At 34.8% G+C, this 13,831-nt stretch overlaps 1 protein-coding gene across 2 annotated transcripts; it reads left to right on the top strand.

Annotated features, from left to right (window-relative positions):
• Window positions 1-336: 336 nt before the first annotated feature.
• prom2 (prominin 2) lies at window positions 337-13,506 on the top strand. Of its 2 annotated transcripts, XM_077236872.1 has the most exons (25): window positions 337-1,003; window positions 1,350-1,517; window positions 1,972-2,253; window positions 3,256-3,314; window positions 3,932-4,137; window positions 5,266-5,386; window positions 5,983-6,046; window positions 6,179-6,268; window positions 6,438-6,634; window positions 7,692-7,766; window positions 8,387-8,450; window positions 8,629-8,785; window positions 8,917-9,069; window positions 9,209-9,332; window positions 9,471-9,559; window positions 9,651-9,735; window positions 9,820-9,963; window positions 10,369-10,437; window positions 10,520-10,612; window positions 10,771-10,824; window positions 11,444-11,524; window positions 11,644-11,712; window positions 11,794-11,883; window positions 12,010-12,122; window positions 12,214-13,506. In XM_077236872.1, exons 3-25 carry the CDS (start codon window positions 2,040-2,042, stop codon window positions 12,278-12,280), a joined length of 2,478 nt encoding a protein of 825 aa, XP_077092987.1. In that variant the 5' UTR covers window positions 337-1,003; window positions 1,350-1,517; window positions 1,972-2,039; the 3' UTR covers window positions 12,281-13,506. The 2 variants fall into 2 exon arrangements, with proteins under 2 accessions (XP_077092987.1, XP_077092988.1); XM_077236873.1 differs by lacking the exon at window positions 337-1,003 and having other exon boundaries at window positions 1,372-1,526.
• The last annotated feature ends 325 nt before the right edge of the window (window positions 13,507-13,831 follow it).

Below are 13,831 nucleotides of genomic sequence, written 5' to 3'. Positions count from 1 at the left end.
AAAATGATAGGGCCTGGTTTCACAGACAGGGTTTAGATTAAGCCAGGATTACGCCATAGTTCAGTGGTCCCCGCCCAAACCTTTAAAAAAATAAAAACGGATTTTAAAAAAAAATAACGTGCAAGGAAAAACACCTGCAATAATTTCACGTTGTAATGTAATTGATTAATATAACAGTAAGAGAGAATAATAATACAGAACTTAACTTTTAATTGAAATAAACAAAAACATTTAAATATTTCAGGGATCCTTTGGATGAACAATATATAAAAGCGCTAATATATGACTGCTTTTGACAGCGCCTCAGTCACGAGCTCAGCAGCTTTTTGTTCGTCTTTTCACCAGAACACGCACAGCAGGGGAGAGGCGCGTTCACAATATCAGCTTGTTTCGGTCCGCTGAAGAGGTGCTTTTCTACAACGAGCAACTTCTATGTTAGGCTTGTTCCAACGGTGACAAGTCAACGGTCTGAACAAGAACGATTCGGTTCGATACCGCTTTATTAAGGCAGAGCGCTGGTCGCTATTCACACACTTGAACGTCGTTGCAACGGCCTTTTTTGTGTGTGTGTTTTTTTCTTTTGATCTCCCGCGCCCCACACTTTGGGTATGAGGGCCTTATTTTAATTAGGACATTTAAGAAGTTTTATAAATGTGCCTTAGAAAAAACATTACTGATGTGCTCTGACATATTTTAAAAGATGCCAGCGTAAGTTGCTTTTCAGCTCAAACATGCATTTTAGTCTGGGACTAAGTTAGGTTTAAGCATTGTTGTGATACTGGGAATAAGAATATTATTAGTCTTATAATTTCTTGGAGTTTCATTTACTAACCCGAATCTAAAAGAAGATATCTTGAGAAATGCCTTAGTTTTTTTTGTTTGTTTGTTTTTTGTCCATACAATGGAAGTCAATGGTCGCCAGAACTCTTTGGTTACCAACATTCTTCAAAATATATTTTGTATTCCACAGAAGAAAGTAATTAGTGTTTGATACAACATGAGGGTGAGTAAATGATGGCAGAATTTTCAGTTTTTGGTGAACAATACCTTTAAGTAAAACGTGTCATGTGTAACTGTCTTGAAAATTGCTAAAATAATGTTGAAATACAACTGTATTCAAGGTGCAAGGAAAGTACTTGAACTTATTTAAAAATATGTTTGAAATATAATGTCATTTTAAATAAGTTATTTACAACAAAAAGTTTTTGATTAAATTAAAAAAACGCAGTTGCCCTCATTTTTATTTTGATCACTTCATTTCTGAAAACTGACCAGTCTTAAATGCCCCCCCCTCTCTCTCTCTCTCTCTCTCTCTCTCTCTCTCTCTCTCTCTCTCTCTCTCTCTAAAGGTCCCTCCCATTCTAGTCTTTCATTAATTTACTGCTTCACTCAATGCAGTTAAACTTCAATGTTGACATCAGGTTTCCTTCAGAGGGATAAAGACATTGGATCTTAGACTACAGACTCATTTAAACTGAACTAAGAAGAACACACTCAACAATAGCTGGAATTTAAAGGTAAAACAGGTACTATTCTAAAAGTTTTTGTGTGTTGCCTGAACAATATAAGTTCTCTCTATCTCTATAGCTTCCTCTCTCTTAGTTCTCAGTTTACTGTTAGGTAAACAGTTTAGTTTCAGTTCAGTTACACTGGTCCGTTTAACCTGTCTATAATAAATTGGTGAGTAAAAGAGTGAGTTCTGCTTCTGTTTGTATTAAGAAATTGTACAACAAACAAGTTTGAAGGTGATTTTATTTATGTGCTGCCTACAGAGCATTTCCATTCCTGTTAGCAAGGAGGATGTGTTTTAGGATGTAACCTATGTACACCTGACAGACGCTGCCGTTCATCTTTCTCTAATTTTTACAATTATTGCTGTAATTATAAGACAATGCTTATGATGACTTGTTATGTTCTAAAGAAGCTTTTAGTGAATAGACTAATTATGAATTGACCTTTATCATCTCATAGGTGATGTCTGATGGCCATAAGAATCGATGACCTAAAAACTCACTGACTAGTGACTACTGATTGAAAACATGAGGTCCAGAATGAAAGGAGTTTTTTGGAGTGGTGTTTTGCTGTTTCTCTGCACATTTGTAAGCGGACAGCCATCCTGTCCTGTAGAGGAGATAAGAACAGAGCTACAAAATCCAAATGAGAAACCTTCCCAGCTGACCTACAACAGTGCCTTTATGTCTCCAATTGTACATTCATTCCTGGGTTCTGTCCAGCCCAAGCCATTCCCTAAAGGTAAGTTCATGTTATGTAGTTTTGATCTGCGTGTTTGACAAAGGCGTGCGTATTCAGTACAAACAAAAAAATGTTTTTTTTTTTATGTTGAGTAATCTGTCATCAAAGGTTTGGTTATCTATACACAAATAAGATGCTATGTGTGGCACAGATGAATCAGACTTGATCTTCTGAGAGTGTAATGGCTGTATTAGACTCATTAGAGGAGGTTTATAGGCTGGCTTGATGCACATGGTTAGATGGTGCTCATTCAGGTGGGATAAATGTTCTCAGTTAATTGTAAGAAACAAAAACCACTGTGCAAATAACCATGCAAATGTCCACGAGATTTGAATCAACACCCCTCCCCATTCCAAATGCTTTGTTTACCTCAAAAATACGTTATTGCTGTGTACCTTTCAAGTAGAATGTATAGTTACAACCTGGATTACAAATGAAAAGGCACACTTTTAGGTTAATTATTACCTGCAAACTCATTGTATGCTGAAAGAAAATTACTTTTCATATTGCATGACCTCATAAAGTTCAAAACTGTTCATAAAATGTTAACAATGTCTCTTTGATCTATAATTATAGGATCAAACACGCACTAAAACATCCCTACCACAGAAAATTTTAATTTATTCTAACAATAGAATGAAGCATTACTTCATGCTTTGGAATGAAATTCTACTCCATAGAAACCTCATTGAAAGTTCATGTTACAATGACAAATGTCTATTCATCATCACTCATCAATAGAGCTTTATTGTGCCAAGTATAATTTTCTACTTTGACTCAAATTAAGTATTTTATTATAATACCTAATAGCTGACATCAATAGCTATTTAGAAAAATAAAAACGTGAAATTAAGTATGCACAATTGTGTTAATGTTATACAGTAGGGAGTTGCTAGAGCTTTGACCTTGGCAACTTCTTCACTGTTGGCCTCTGAGACTCTAAAAGCACAATAACAATGAAACACTGATTATGTGTTGTGTAAATGAATTTTTCCCCTGTAGATCTGCTGGTTGGATTGGTAAAAGGCAGCGGAACCACACAAACGGATACGATTAAAGAGGTATGTAATAGAATTCACCTGCATGTAAATAACCAGTTTGATCATAAATAACACCTAGTCAGATTTATGCAATAGATATTTAAAATGTCCTATGTAGAAGAATATGTACTTCTGGGCTTTCTTTTTATTAAAGGTGAACAGACCACATAACTAAAAACTAATCAAGGTGAGAGAAGCCCTTAAGTAGCATTGTTCGGGATGTAATACCTAGAAAATATCTTATATCATGTATTCTATTTGTTTAAGTGGAGATAAAAATGTGTAACTTGTTAGTCTTCGGCTTATTAAAATAAATTCTCAGTAATACTGTATAAATAGGCCTATGCGTGTACTGGGACAGGTTTCTCAGGATTTTTTTTTTACCATAAGTAAATGACACCAACAACTTTATTTTGTTGTGTAAACACTCCCTATTTGCCAGTTTCGATGGCTGATTTGATCTCACTATCAGACATGCTTTGGGTACGCACTTGAGCAGAGCACATGAGCACACACGTACACCTATTTGATGTCATCAAGAGTTTGTTTTAATTTTTTTTTATCAGTCTCATCTTTACTGCTTTACTGAGTCATATACCCACACTAACCAACCTGTCTAACCTCTTTCTTGTGGCAAGGTTTTGCTATATGAGGTAGGTTTCCTGGTCTGTGTAGCCATTGGGATCCTCTACATTGTCCTGATGCCTCTAATTGGCCTATTCTTCGCCTGCTGTCGTTGCTGTGGTAACTGCGGGGGCCGCATGTACCAGAAGCAGAAAACGAACATCCACTGCAAGCGAAGAAGCTTTTACTGCTCCACATTTATCATAACTGCACTAATTCTGTGAGCACCAGTTTGAGTTTAACATTTAGTGATCTTAAGATAAAATATTAATGTTTTTTTTTTTGATGTAACTGGTATATATTATCATGTATCTTATGTAATATACACTACTGGCCACTTTATTATGGTACACCTGTTCAACTACTTGTTAATGCAAATATCTAATCAGCCATTCACATGGCAGCAACTCAATGCATTTAGGCATAGACATGGTCAAGACGATCTGCTGAAGTTCAAACTGAGCATCAGAATGAGGAAGAAAGGTGATTTAAGTGACTCTAAACTTAGCATGGTTGTTGGTGCTAGACGGGCTGGTCTGAGTATTTCAGAAACTGCTGATCTACTGGGATTTTCAAGCATAACCGTCTCTAGGGTTTACAGAGAATGGTCAGAAAAAGAGAAAATATCCAGTGAGACGCAGTTCTGTGAAAATGTGAAAATGCCTTGTTGATGAGCTGATAGAAAGGCAACAGTAACTCAAATAACCACTCATTACAACCGAGGTCTGCAGAAGAGCATCTCTGAAGAGGTTCAGATGGGCTACAGCAGCAGAAGATACACCGGGTGCCACTCCTGACAGATAAGACCAGGAAACTGAGGCTACAATTCGCACGGGCTTACCAACATTACACAATAGAAGATTGGAAAACCGTTGCCTGGTCTGATGAGTCTCGATTTCTGCTGTGACATTTAGAGGATAGGAGCAGAATTTGTCGTAAACAACATGAAACCAGGGATCCATTCTGCCTTGTATCAATGGTTCAGGCTGCTGGTGCTGTTGTAATAGTGTGGGGGACATTTTCTTGCCACACTTTGGGCCGCTTAGTACCAACTGAGCATCGTTTAAATGCAGTGGTGTAGCGTCTGGATATGCAGGGTATGCACGTGCATGTGGGCCCGAGCGGGTTGGGGGCCCGCAGCGTACAGGGCCCCTCCCCCCCGGAAGGTGATTTTAACTGAACTAAAATCTATAAGGAATGTTTCCAGCACCCTGTTGAATCTGACATGAAGAATTTAGGCAGTTCTGAAGGCAAAATGGGTTTGCAACCCGGTACTAGCAAGGTGTACCTAATAAAGTGGCTGGTGAGTGTATATCAGTATGCTAAATTAATATGAATTGCTGTGCAGGGCAGGGAACATTTGCATGTTCCTGAGCAGTACATACACTTCAGATACTGTGATGGGCAGCTCCACAGAAATCAAAGACATCTTGGAGAATGTCAAAAGCTATATTACTACTGTTCCTGAGGTACATCATTCAGAAGGGAAAAGTGAAATGTTGTATGAAATACCATGTTATATGTCACACATTACCTTTTTACTCTACCTTTCAAAAATACAGTAAAAAACAGTAATATTGTGAAATATTATTACAATTTAAAATAAGTATTTTGTATTTGAAAGCTGAATTTTCAGCAGCCATAAATCCATTCTTCAGTGTCACATGATCATTCAGAAATAATTTAATATGCTGATTTGGTGTAACATTTAACAAGTAACTTTTCTTATTATTATAAATGTTGAAAACAGTTATGCTGCTTAAAATTTTTATGGAAACGGTAATGCATTTTTTTTTTTAGGATTCTTTGGTTGATAGATAGTTCAAAAGATCTTTGTTTATTTTAAATAGAAATCTTTTGTAATGTTATAAATATCTTTACTTTAACTTTTTATCAATTTAATGTATTCTTGCTGAATAAAAAAGCCTTCATGTTTTCCATTTCTAGAATAGACACTGTTTAGCTTGATTTATCTTAACAATTTAAATTCAATTATTTCAATACTGAATTGAACTTAATGCAACTAATACATAATATAAATTTTATATTTTTATTTCCTCGACAGCAAATCCGACAAGTGTCGAATGAGAGCTCTAAGACTGTGGATAAGGTTGAATACAACTTAAATGGTATGTCCTGTATCTCAAAAGACCAGAGTCAGAAATTAATAGAAGCTTAGAGCAATGTAAAAAGTGGCTGTATTGCCAATTATTAAAAAAGTCATGTCTCACACAGAATTCCTACATTTTTATTTTCTATAGAAACAGGGCCTTTGCTTGGCAAAGCGATCCAGAATGGTCTTAAAGGTGCCCTTGACCCAGCATTCACATCAATTAACGAAATAGCTAAAGGTATGTACAGTATGCATATAAACATCAGATGATACTGCAGTCCACCCACCACAGTTCCTTTCTTTGGGAAACTCGCTCCATGAACAAGCCTGTGCTTCTTGACTCAACTTTGCAGCATTAATGAATCCATTGATTTTAAAATATATTTTGTTCTTTATGTGTGTTACAGTGATAAATAGCACCAGCACTGGACTGCTTCAGCTTAATAAAACCTTGGATCTGTTGAAACCGAAGGTGGATGCACTGCAAGCTAATTTATCAGCAGTGAGGCAGCGGATTAACAACACTCTGCATATGTCAGACTGTGTAAACTGCAATTCCTCTCAACCAGAACTGGACAAAATGTCATTGGAGGGAAGTCTTGAAGTAAGCTAAACCAGTGGTGTCATGGGGACAAACCAGTGAAAAGTTCAGTGGGAAATTCTGTTATAGCTGTTCAGTGAAGAATCCTGCTTATATCCGGATTCCACTTCAGGCTTTATGGTAGTTTCAGGTTTAGCATTAAGAACAAATAAATGCACAAACATGGATGGATCATTACACAATAATTCTCACTTTCTTTGAAGCTCTAGACATTTAATGATTGTGGTCTCAGGTCAGTGATTGAAGCAGAGCGAGTTCTACATCAATCTTCTGGGGAAAACATAAGCACTACTAGAAAACCCACACAATATTTTGGCTTAGAGTACATGATTACTGTATAGCATGGACCAAATTATATTACAAGTCATCTATGCACACAAAGGCACAAACGCTCTCATTGAAGAGAAGGAGGAACAGGAACAAAGAAACAAATGATAAGGAGTAACTCGAGACGTCATTGATAACACATCAATGTTAACAAGATCTTTCTCTTGGAAACCTATCTATTTCCTGGTCAAAATACATATTCATACATACAGGTTTTCTGTTGTAGATAAAAATAAGAATGTGTCACTGTGAATGTGGATGTCAGCATATTAGTTTATGTATGTTCACAGCTTTTACTGCCCTCTAGTGTTTAATGTGGTGCTATTTATGATACTTTTTTTTTGCAAAGCTGTTGAACTATATTATAGGACTATATTATAAGTATAATCTATATTATTTTATATTATAAATCATGTACATTCAGAATACAGTCATATCAGTAGTTTAATAAAAGCAGATTTATTTTACATGGAGCAAGGTGATGTCATGTATCACGGCAGTACTCAAGCTAGCATGAACACACACTGAAGTCAATGAGATATGAGTAGTTTTCATACAGACATAACATGATAATTTTATTCAGTGTGTGGAGTTAGCTAGCTTGAGTGCTGCTGTAAAAGCAAAAGGGAACATCCTAACATGTATATCTTTTTCTTCACTCCAGTTGTTATGCTGAGAATGCAATTTATAATGAGATAAACTAATGACTTTGAATGTGTTTTGTCTTGCATAGTTTTCTGATCAAAATGATTTGAGGTCTGCTGTAGACAAGGCCATAAATACTAATGTCACTGGACAGGCAGAAAAGGTTAGTGCCTTTTTTCACAGGTATACATTTTCACTTCAGTGCATTTTAATTAATCACACACGCGCACACACACACACACACACACACACACACACACACACACACACACACACACACACACACACACACACACACACACACACACGCACACGCACACAGTTACTGTTCAGAAGTTTCAGGTCGGTATGATTGTTTGAATGTTATGAGTGTAATTTTCGTTTGAGTGTTAATGTTAGTCTCTTATGCTCACCAAGGCTGCACTTATTTGTTTAAAGTACAAACTTTTATTTTGCAAAATATTTTTATAGTTTAAAATAAAGAAAATCATTCTATAAATCTAATATGCTGATTTGCTAGTCAATAATAACCAGTTAAAAACAGTTGTGCTGCTTATAATTTTGTAGAAACAGTTTTTTTTAGGATTCTTTGATGGATATGAAAAGAACAGCATTAATTTAAAACAGGAATCTTTTGTAATATTCTAGTAATAGTCTTGTGATCAGTGTAATGTGTTCTAGCTTGATATAAGTTTTTTCTAAAGGACTTCCTACTGTATTTAACAGTTATGATGATTTTTTTTACTAACTATTGGTCAATGTCTACACATGTTTGTTTCCCAGGGGAGAGACTTTTTTGATAGTATTCCTCAAAAGGTGAAAACTCAGACGACAGCAAGTGTGATGTGTAAGTGTGTGTTGTTAATTGACCTTACAGAGTGTGTGGCTTCTTTCTAGAAAATCATTTGATCTGACTATCTACTTCCACAAATGTTTGTTCACTGAAGTTTTAAGTAGTGTAATGTACTTGAAGTTGCTGATAAGTCTAGTTGTTAAAGAAATCTTTTGTCTTGTGTCCTTTAAAGTGGCTAAGTATGAGCTTGACAAGTTAAAAAAACAGATCTCAGATGTGACTAAAGACCTTCCCCTTGATGTATTGGAGAGTATTTCAAGACCATTAACTGACATGCAGGATACCATCTCAAAATCTTCTCCAGAGATTGAGAGATCAAGTAAAATCAGGTACTTTCACAAATCTTGTATTCCTATTTCCCATGATTCACTTTGTTTTCAAATACATTTTATTCAAATATATTTGAATTTTAACATTTACAATAATATCAAAGTAAAAAATAAACTTTGTGTGTGTATAGCCGGGCTATTGGATTGACCCTGAGCTGTCTGATTTTGCTGGTGGTGATCTGTAATATTCTGGGTCTGCTGCTGGGTACAGCTGGACTAAATGCTAAAGACAATCCCACTGAACGCTCCGGCACATCCAACTGTGGAGGAATATTCTTCATGGCGTGAGTATAATGTCAATGACTCCCCGGATTTGTGTTAAGAAACAGGATCAGGCGTCAGTGTGCATTTGTTCTATTGTTATATATGGTACAATAAAATAACACGGCACACATACAAATACTTCTTCTTGTCTCATTTTAGAGGAGTAGGTTTTAGCTTCCTGTTCTCCTGGATTTTCATGTTAGTGGTGTTGATACTTTTCATAGTGGGAGGTAATACCTACACCTTGGTCTGTAAACCGTGGCAGAACAAGGAACTCATCCAGGTATACACAACTCATTGTGTTAAACATATGACTTTGACTAGTTGCAAGGAGTTAACCGTCTCTGGTAGTTTCCAGTAAATGTAAATGAATGTATGCCAGCATATATTATTTGGTAATCAATCATATTGTGTTTCATAGGTTTTTGATACTCCAGGGCTGATTCAAGGGTTCAATTTGTCCGAGATTCTGAATTTGAAAACAGACCTGAGTATTGTTAATGTGTACAGGTACATCTCACAAGACATTATTACTGATGGCTGACATATTTGCTTAAATTGTCTAATATAAATAAATACATATTTTTTATTTTATTTTTAGTGATTGTCAAAATGATAAGCCCCTGTGGACCACATTACATCTGAATGAGGTCTTCGACCTAAATAATCTGTTAAATATTTCAAAGGTGGGAATTTATTACCTCTACTAGTCTATGCCAGTGCATCACTTATTGGACACTAATAGCTCAGCCTTCTGATTTTCTCAACAGTACGAAAGGCAGATTTATCAGACCTTTGAGGATGCAAACATCAACATTGCAACCATCACTGTCCTCAGTCCGGAGGTAAAGTCCCAGCTACACAACTTCTCTAGCAGTGCCAGCACTATGAACTTCAGCAATATTATACAGCAGGTAAACTACAGTTCATTCTCAAATATAAATAAAGAATAATTTAATAAAGGCTACATAAAGGGCTTTCTTTTTATTAAGCATTATCCGGGAAAACACAATCTGGCAAAAATATGATTATTTATTTTTTATATATATATACTAAATGTACTTCAAGTTGCAAGAAAATACCGATAATCTTTTAATTTAATCTTAAAATCTTTTGGGGAAAGCAAAATTACATATATATATATATATATATATATATATATATATATATATATATATATATATATATATATATATATATATATATATATAATGGTTAAAAAAATATGAGAAAATGTAAGATTTATTGAAAATAATGTATATTAGTGATATATTTTTGTCCATTTTTGAAAACATATACTTTATTCTTTCATATTTCAGATTAATGATGTGTCAGGGACAAACCTGAGCTCATCAGCAGAAAGTCTGGATGATTTAGCTGTTAAACAGGTGAATTTTACTGTCTTGTTAACACCTTCCTGCTCTGGAGTAAGACTGATGGGAATCACATAGACTTATTTGTGTCTTTCAGAGAAACACAAATATCAGTGAGCAACTGCGTGGGGAAGCTAAAGATCTGCGAGACATCCAGACTGACATCACGTCCAACATTATGCCTTTGCTGGTGTGTAAACAAAAAACAAAATACCTTCTAAAAATACATTCTAAAATCCAACTAATTGTGACGTTATCATTAGGAAAAAGTGAATATTAATATCAAAGTGTTCTTCACTAGTTTGCTTCATTTTGGTTTACTGTGACCTTCATCCTTTTCCTTTCCAGCTGGTACTGAATGCTACCATTAAGAATCTCAGCGCAGTAGCATCACAAATCAATGTAAGTACACACTAGAGTCATCATATCTGTCTGACTCACTGCCTAGAATACAGTATATTAGTATTTATAACAATTTCATTAAAGACTCCATGAAATATGATGATTTGGTAATTTTATCACAGTTCACTAGCATATACAGTACAGTTTGAAAGTCATTTTTTATTTTTATTTAAATTAATACCTATATGATTTTTGTACTTTCATGAAATTGATCAAATGTGACAGTTACTAAAATTACTATTTCACATAAATGCTGTAATTTTCTATCCATCAAAGATTATTTAAAAAACCTGTATCACACACAGTTTCCACAAAAAATAAAAAGCAGCACAACTTTTTCAACATTGATAATAATAAGAAATCACAGGTGTAAATTAGAATTTAAGATATTGACATAGAAAACTATTACTTTAAATTGTTATAATATATTACAATTTTACAGTTTTACTATATTTTTGTTTAAATAAATGTTGTATATGTATAATGATAAGTACTAAACAAAACTCTTTGTTCTGACTTTAACCATGTACATAGATAATTGTTTTTTTAATCTTTATAGCCATAATTTAAAAATGCACTTACAGTATCTTATAATTTCTTCTCCTCATTAATTTTTTAGGCAACTGTGGAGAATGTTCTTAAAAATGTTGGTTATGCTCAGGACGTCCTGAACTACAACATATCACAAATAGTGAAAAGTGTGAGTGCAAAATCAATGCTATATTTAGCTAAATCATCTGTCAGGATATTTACTGTATGTAAAATGATGAAACAATCTACGGGGTGTCTAAAATAATAATTCTCGCTTCTATCCTGCAGGAGAGCATGTCATTCATAGACTGTCAGCTGAAAATCTTTCAGGCATATGTTAGCTGGGCAAATCAAACGGTATATATTTGTCTTTATTAATATTCGAGTTGCCAACTATTTGAATGATTATTAATATTATTGTGTTGTATTCTGTGTCAGATCACAGAGAGGATGGGTCGTTGTGGGCCTGTAGCTGCAGCATTAGAAAGATCAGTGGATCTTCTTTGTAAACACCTGGTGGGATCTTTGGTAAGAATCCATCAGCAGCTCTAGCTGCCTCTTTTTCTTTTGAATTTTTTGATAATGAATTGGTAAGTGCCCATGCAGTTGCCATCTAAAAAACCCGTAACAAAAGATGTCCTGTCTGTTCCCCAGAATGCCTTTTGGTTCAGTTTGGGTTGGTGTATGATATTCCTGATCCCCAGCGTCATTTTCTCAGTTAAACTGGCCAAGTACTACCGCAGGATGAAGTATTCAGATGTTTATGAGTAAGATATCTTATTTGTTTCCTAAATGTAAGGCAGATCATTTTTTACGTATGGATTAATTTAAAGTGTCTTCTTTTTTCTCTTTTTATAGGAACAATACCATCAGGATGCATTCTTTCCCAAAGGCCCAACTAAAACCTGAATTATATGGAAAATGAGAAAACAACCACCTTTTGCATACTTACATAAATAAATACGACAGATTTTGATTTACACATGTGATTTACACACGCCGACCCACATATCAATTAATTCACAATGGTGGACAAATAATGCAGCCCTTAAAGGGACATGGTGATATGAGATGGGATTTGCATTCCTTCGCAAATATTTTGCGTTCCCTCTAGAAATGTGCGCTACCTCACAGAGCATTTGCTTTCCTTGAGAAACTATGCATTCACTCGCAAAGAACGGAAAAGTTTTGCGAGCGAACGCCAAGTTTCTCAGGGGAACGCTAAAGCATTAAAAAAAAAAAATCCATCACTATGTTCCTTAAGGGGCTGCGTAATAAAGAATGTAGAAAATGTAGTAATTTAAGTGCTGTAGAGACTGTATCATAAATATAATTTCTTGTGTCAAATGATTTCAGCACTTAATATTTAAATGAAAAGAACAAATTTATAGTTACAACTGTAATGTTTTTTATTATAAGGGATTAATTAATGGGAGGTCAAGTTTTAGAAAGCACTCTATGAGGTTCTGCAGGCATTGATATTTATTTATGCTATTTTTTTAATAATCAGAAATAATCTGTTACATATATACTGCTGACATTGTACAGTACAGTTTATTTTAAAAAAATAAACATTTCTATCAGACTGTTCAAATGAGAAATTAGCAGACAGTGACTGTTTACTTCATTTTGAAGAGGTCACCCTTCATCCTGTGACAAGAGGCCTTACGGTATGGTGCAGTTGTCGTTACAAAAGTGTGCCAATCAGAGTGAAGTACTAGAGCAGTGAAACATGCATTCCATGCATATTTGTGCTGCTTAGGGGGGGAAAACCAGCAATCATGGGATTAAATATTCAGTAAAGTGATAGTATACTACCTTTGTCATATAAAAGGGTATAATTTAAAAGCATACCATTGCTCGATATTATGGCCAGTAATTAGCATTTGGATTAGCAAGTGCCCGAGATACTTAATAGACATGCGCTACAAGAGGCCATGAAACTGGTCTTGAAATATTTTAAATCTAATCCACATGCACTCTCATGCTATGTCTATGTAGGGCGTGAGAAAAATGATTACAAGGCCATTAAATTATTACAGTGATAAAGAAAAATAGTTAATGTACAGAGAAATCATTTTGAAATAATCTCCAGAATATGTCCAGATGTATCTATTTACATTCCACACAAAAAATAAACTACTGTTCAAAGTTTTGGGTCAGTTCTTGGGTCAATGTTTTTGAAGAAGTCTCTTATGCTCACCAAGTCAATTTATTTGATCAAAAATACAGTAAGAACTGTAATAATGTGAAATATAATTACAAATTAAAATATCTGTTTTCTATTTTAATATATTTTAAAATGTAATTTTTTCTTGTTATGGCAAAGCTGAATTTTTAAGTAGTCATTACTCCAGTCTTCAGCGTCACATGATCCTTCAGAAATCCTTATAATATGCTGATTTGGTGAAAACAGTTATGCCGCTTGTTCTTTTTGTGGAAACTGCGCTGATTTTTTTTCAGGATACTTTCATGA

Source organism: Siphateles boraxobius, unplaced genomic scaffold, assembly GCF_051911475.1.
Source record: "Siphateles boraxobius isolate OS27281-9 unplaced genomic scaffold, OSU_SipBor_1 20, whole genome shotgun sequence".
In the NCBI taxonomy this organism is placed as follows: domain Eukaryota; kingdom Metazoa; phylum Chordata; class Actinopteri; order Cypriniformes; family Leuciscidae; genus Siphateles; species Siphateles boraxobius.
This window is presented reverse-complemented; position numbering and strand designations above follow the sequence as displayed.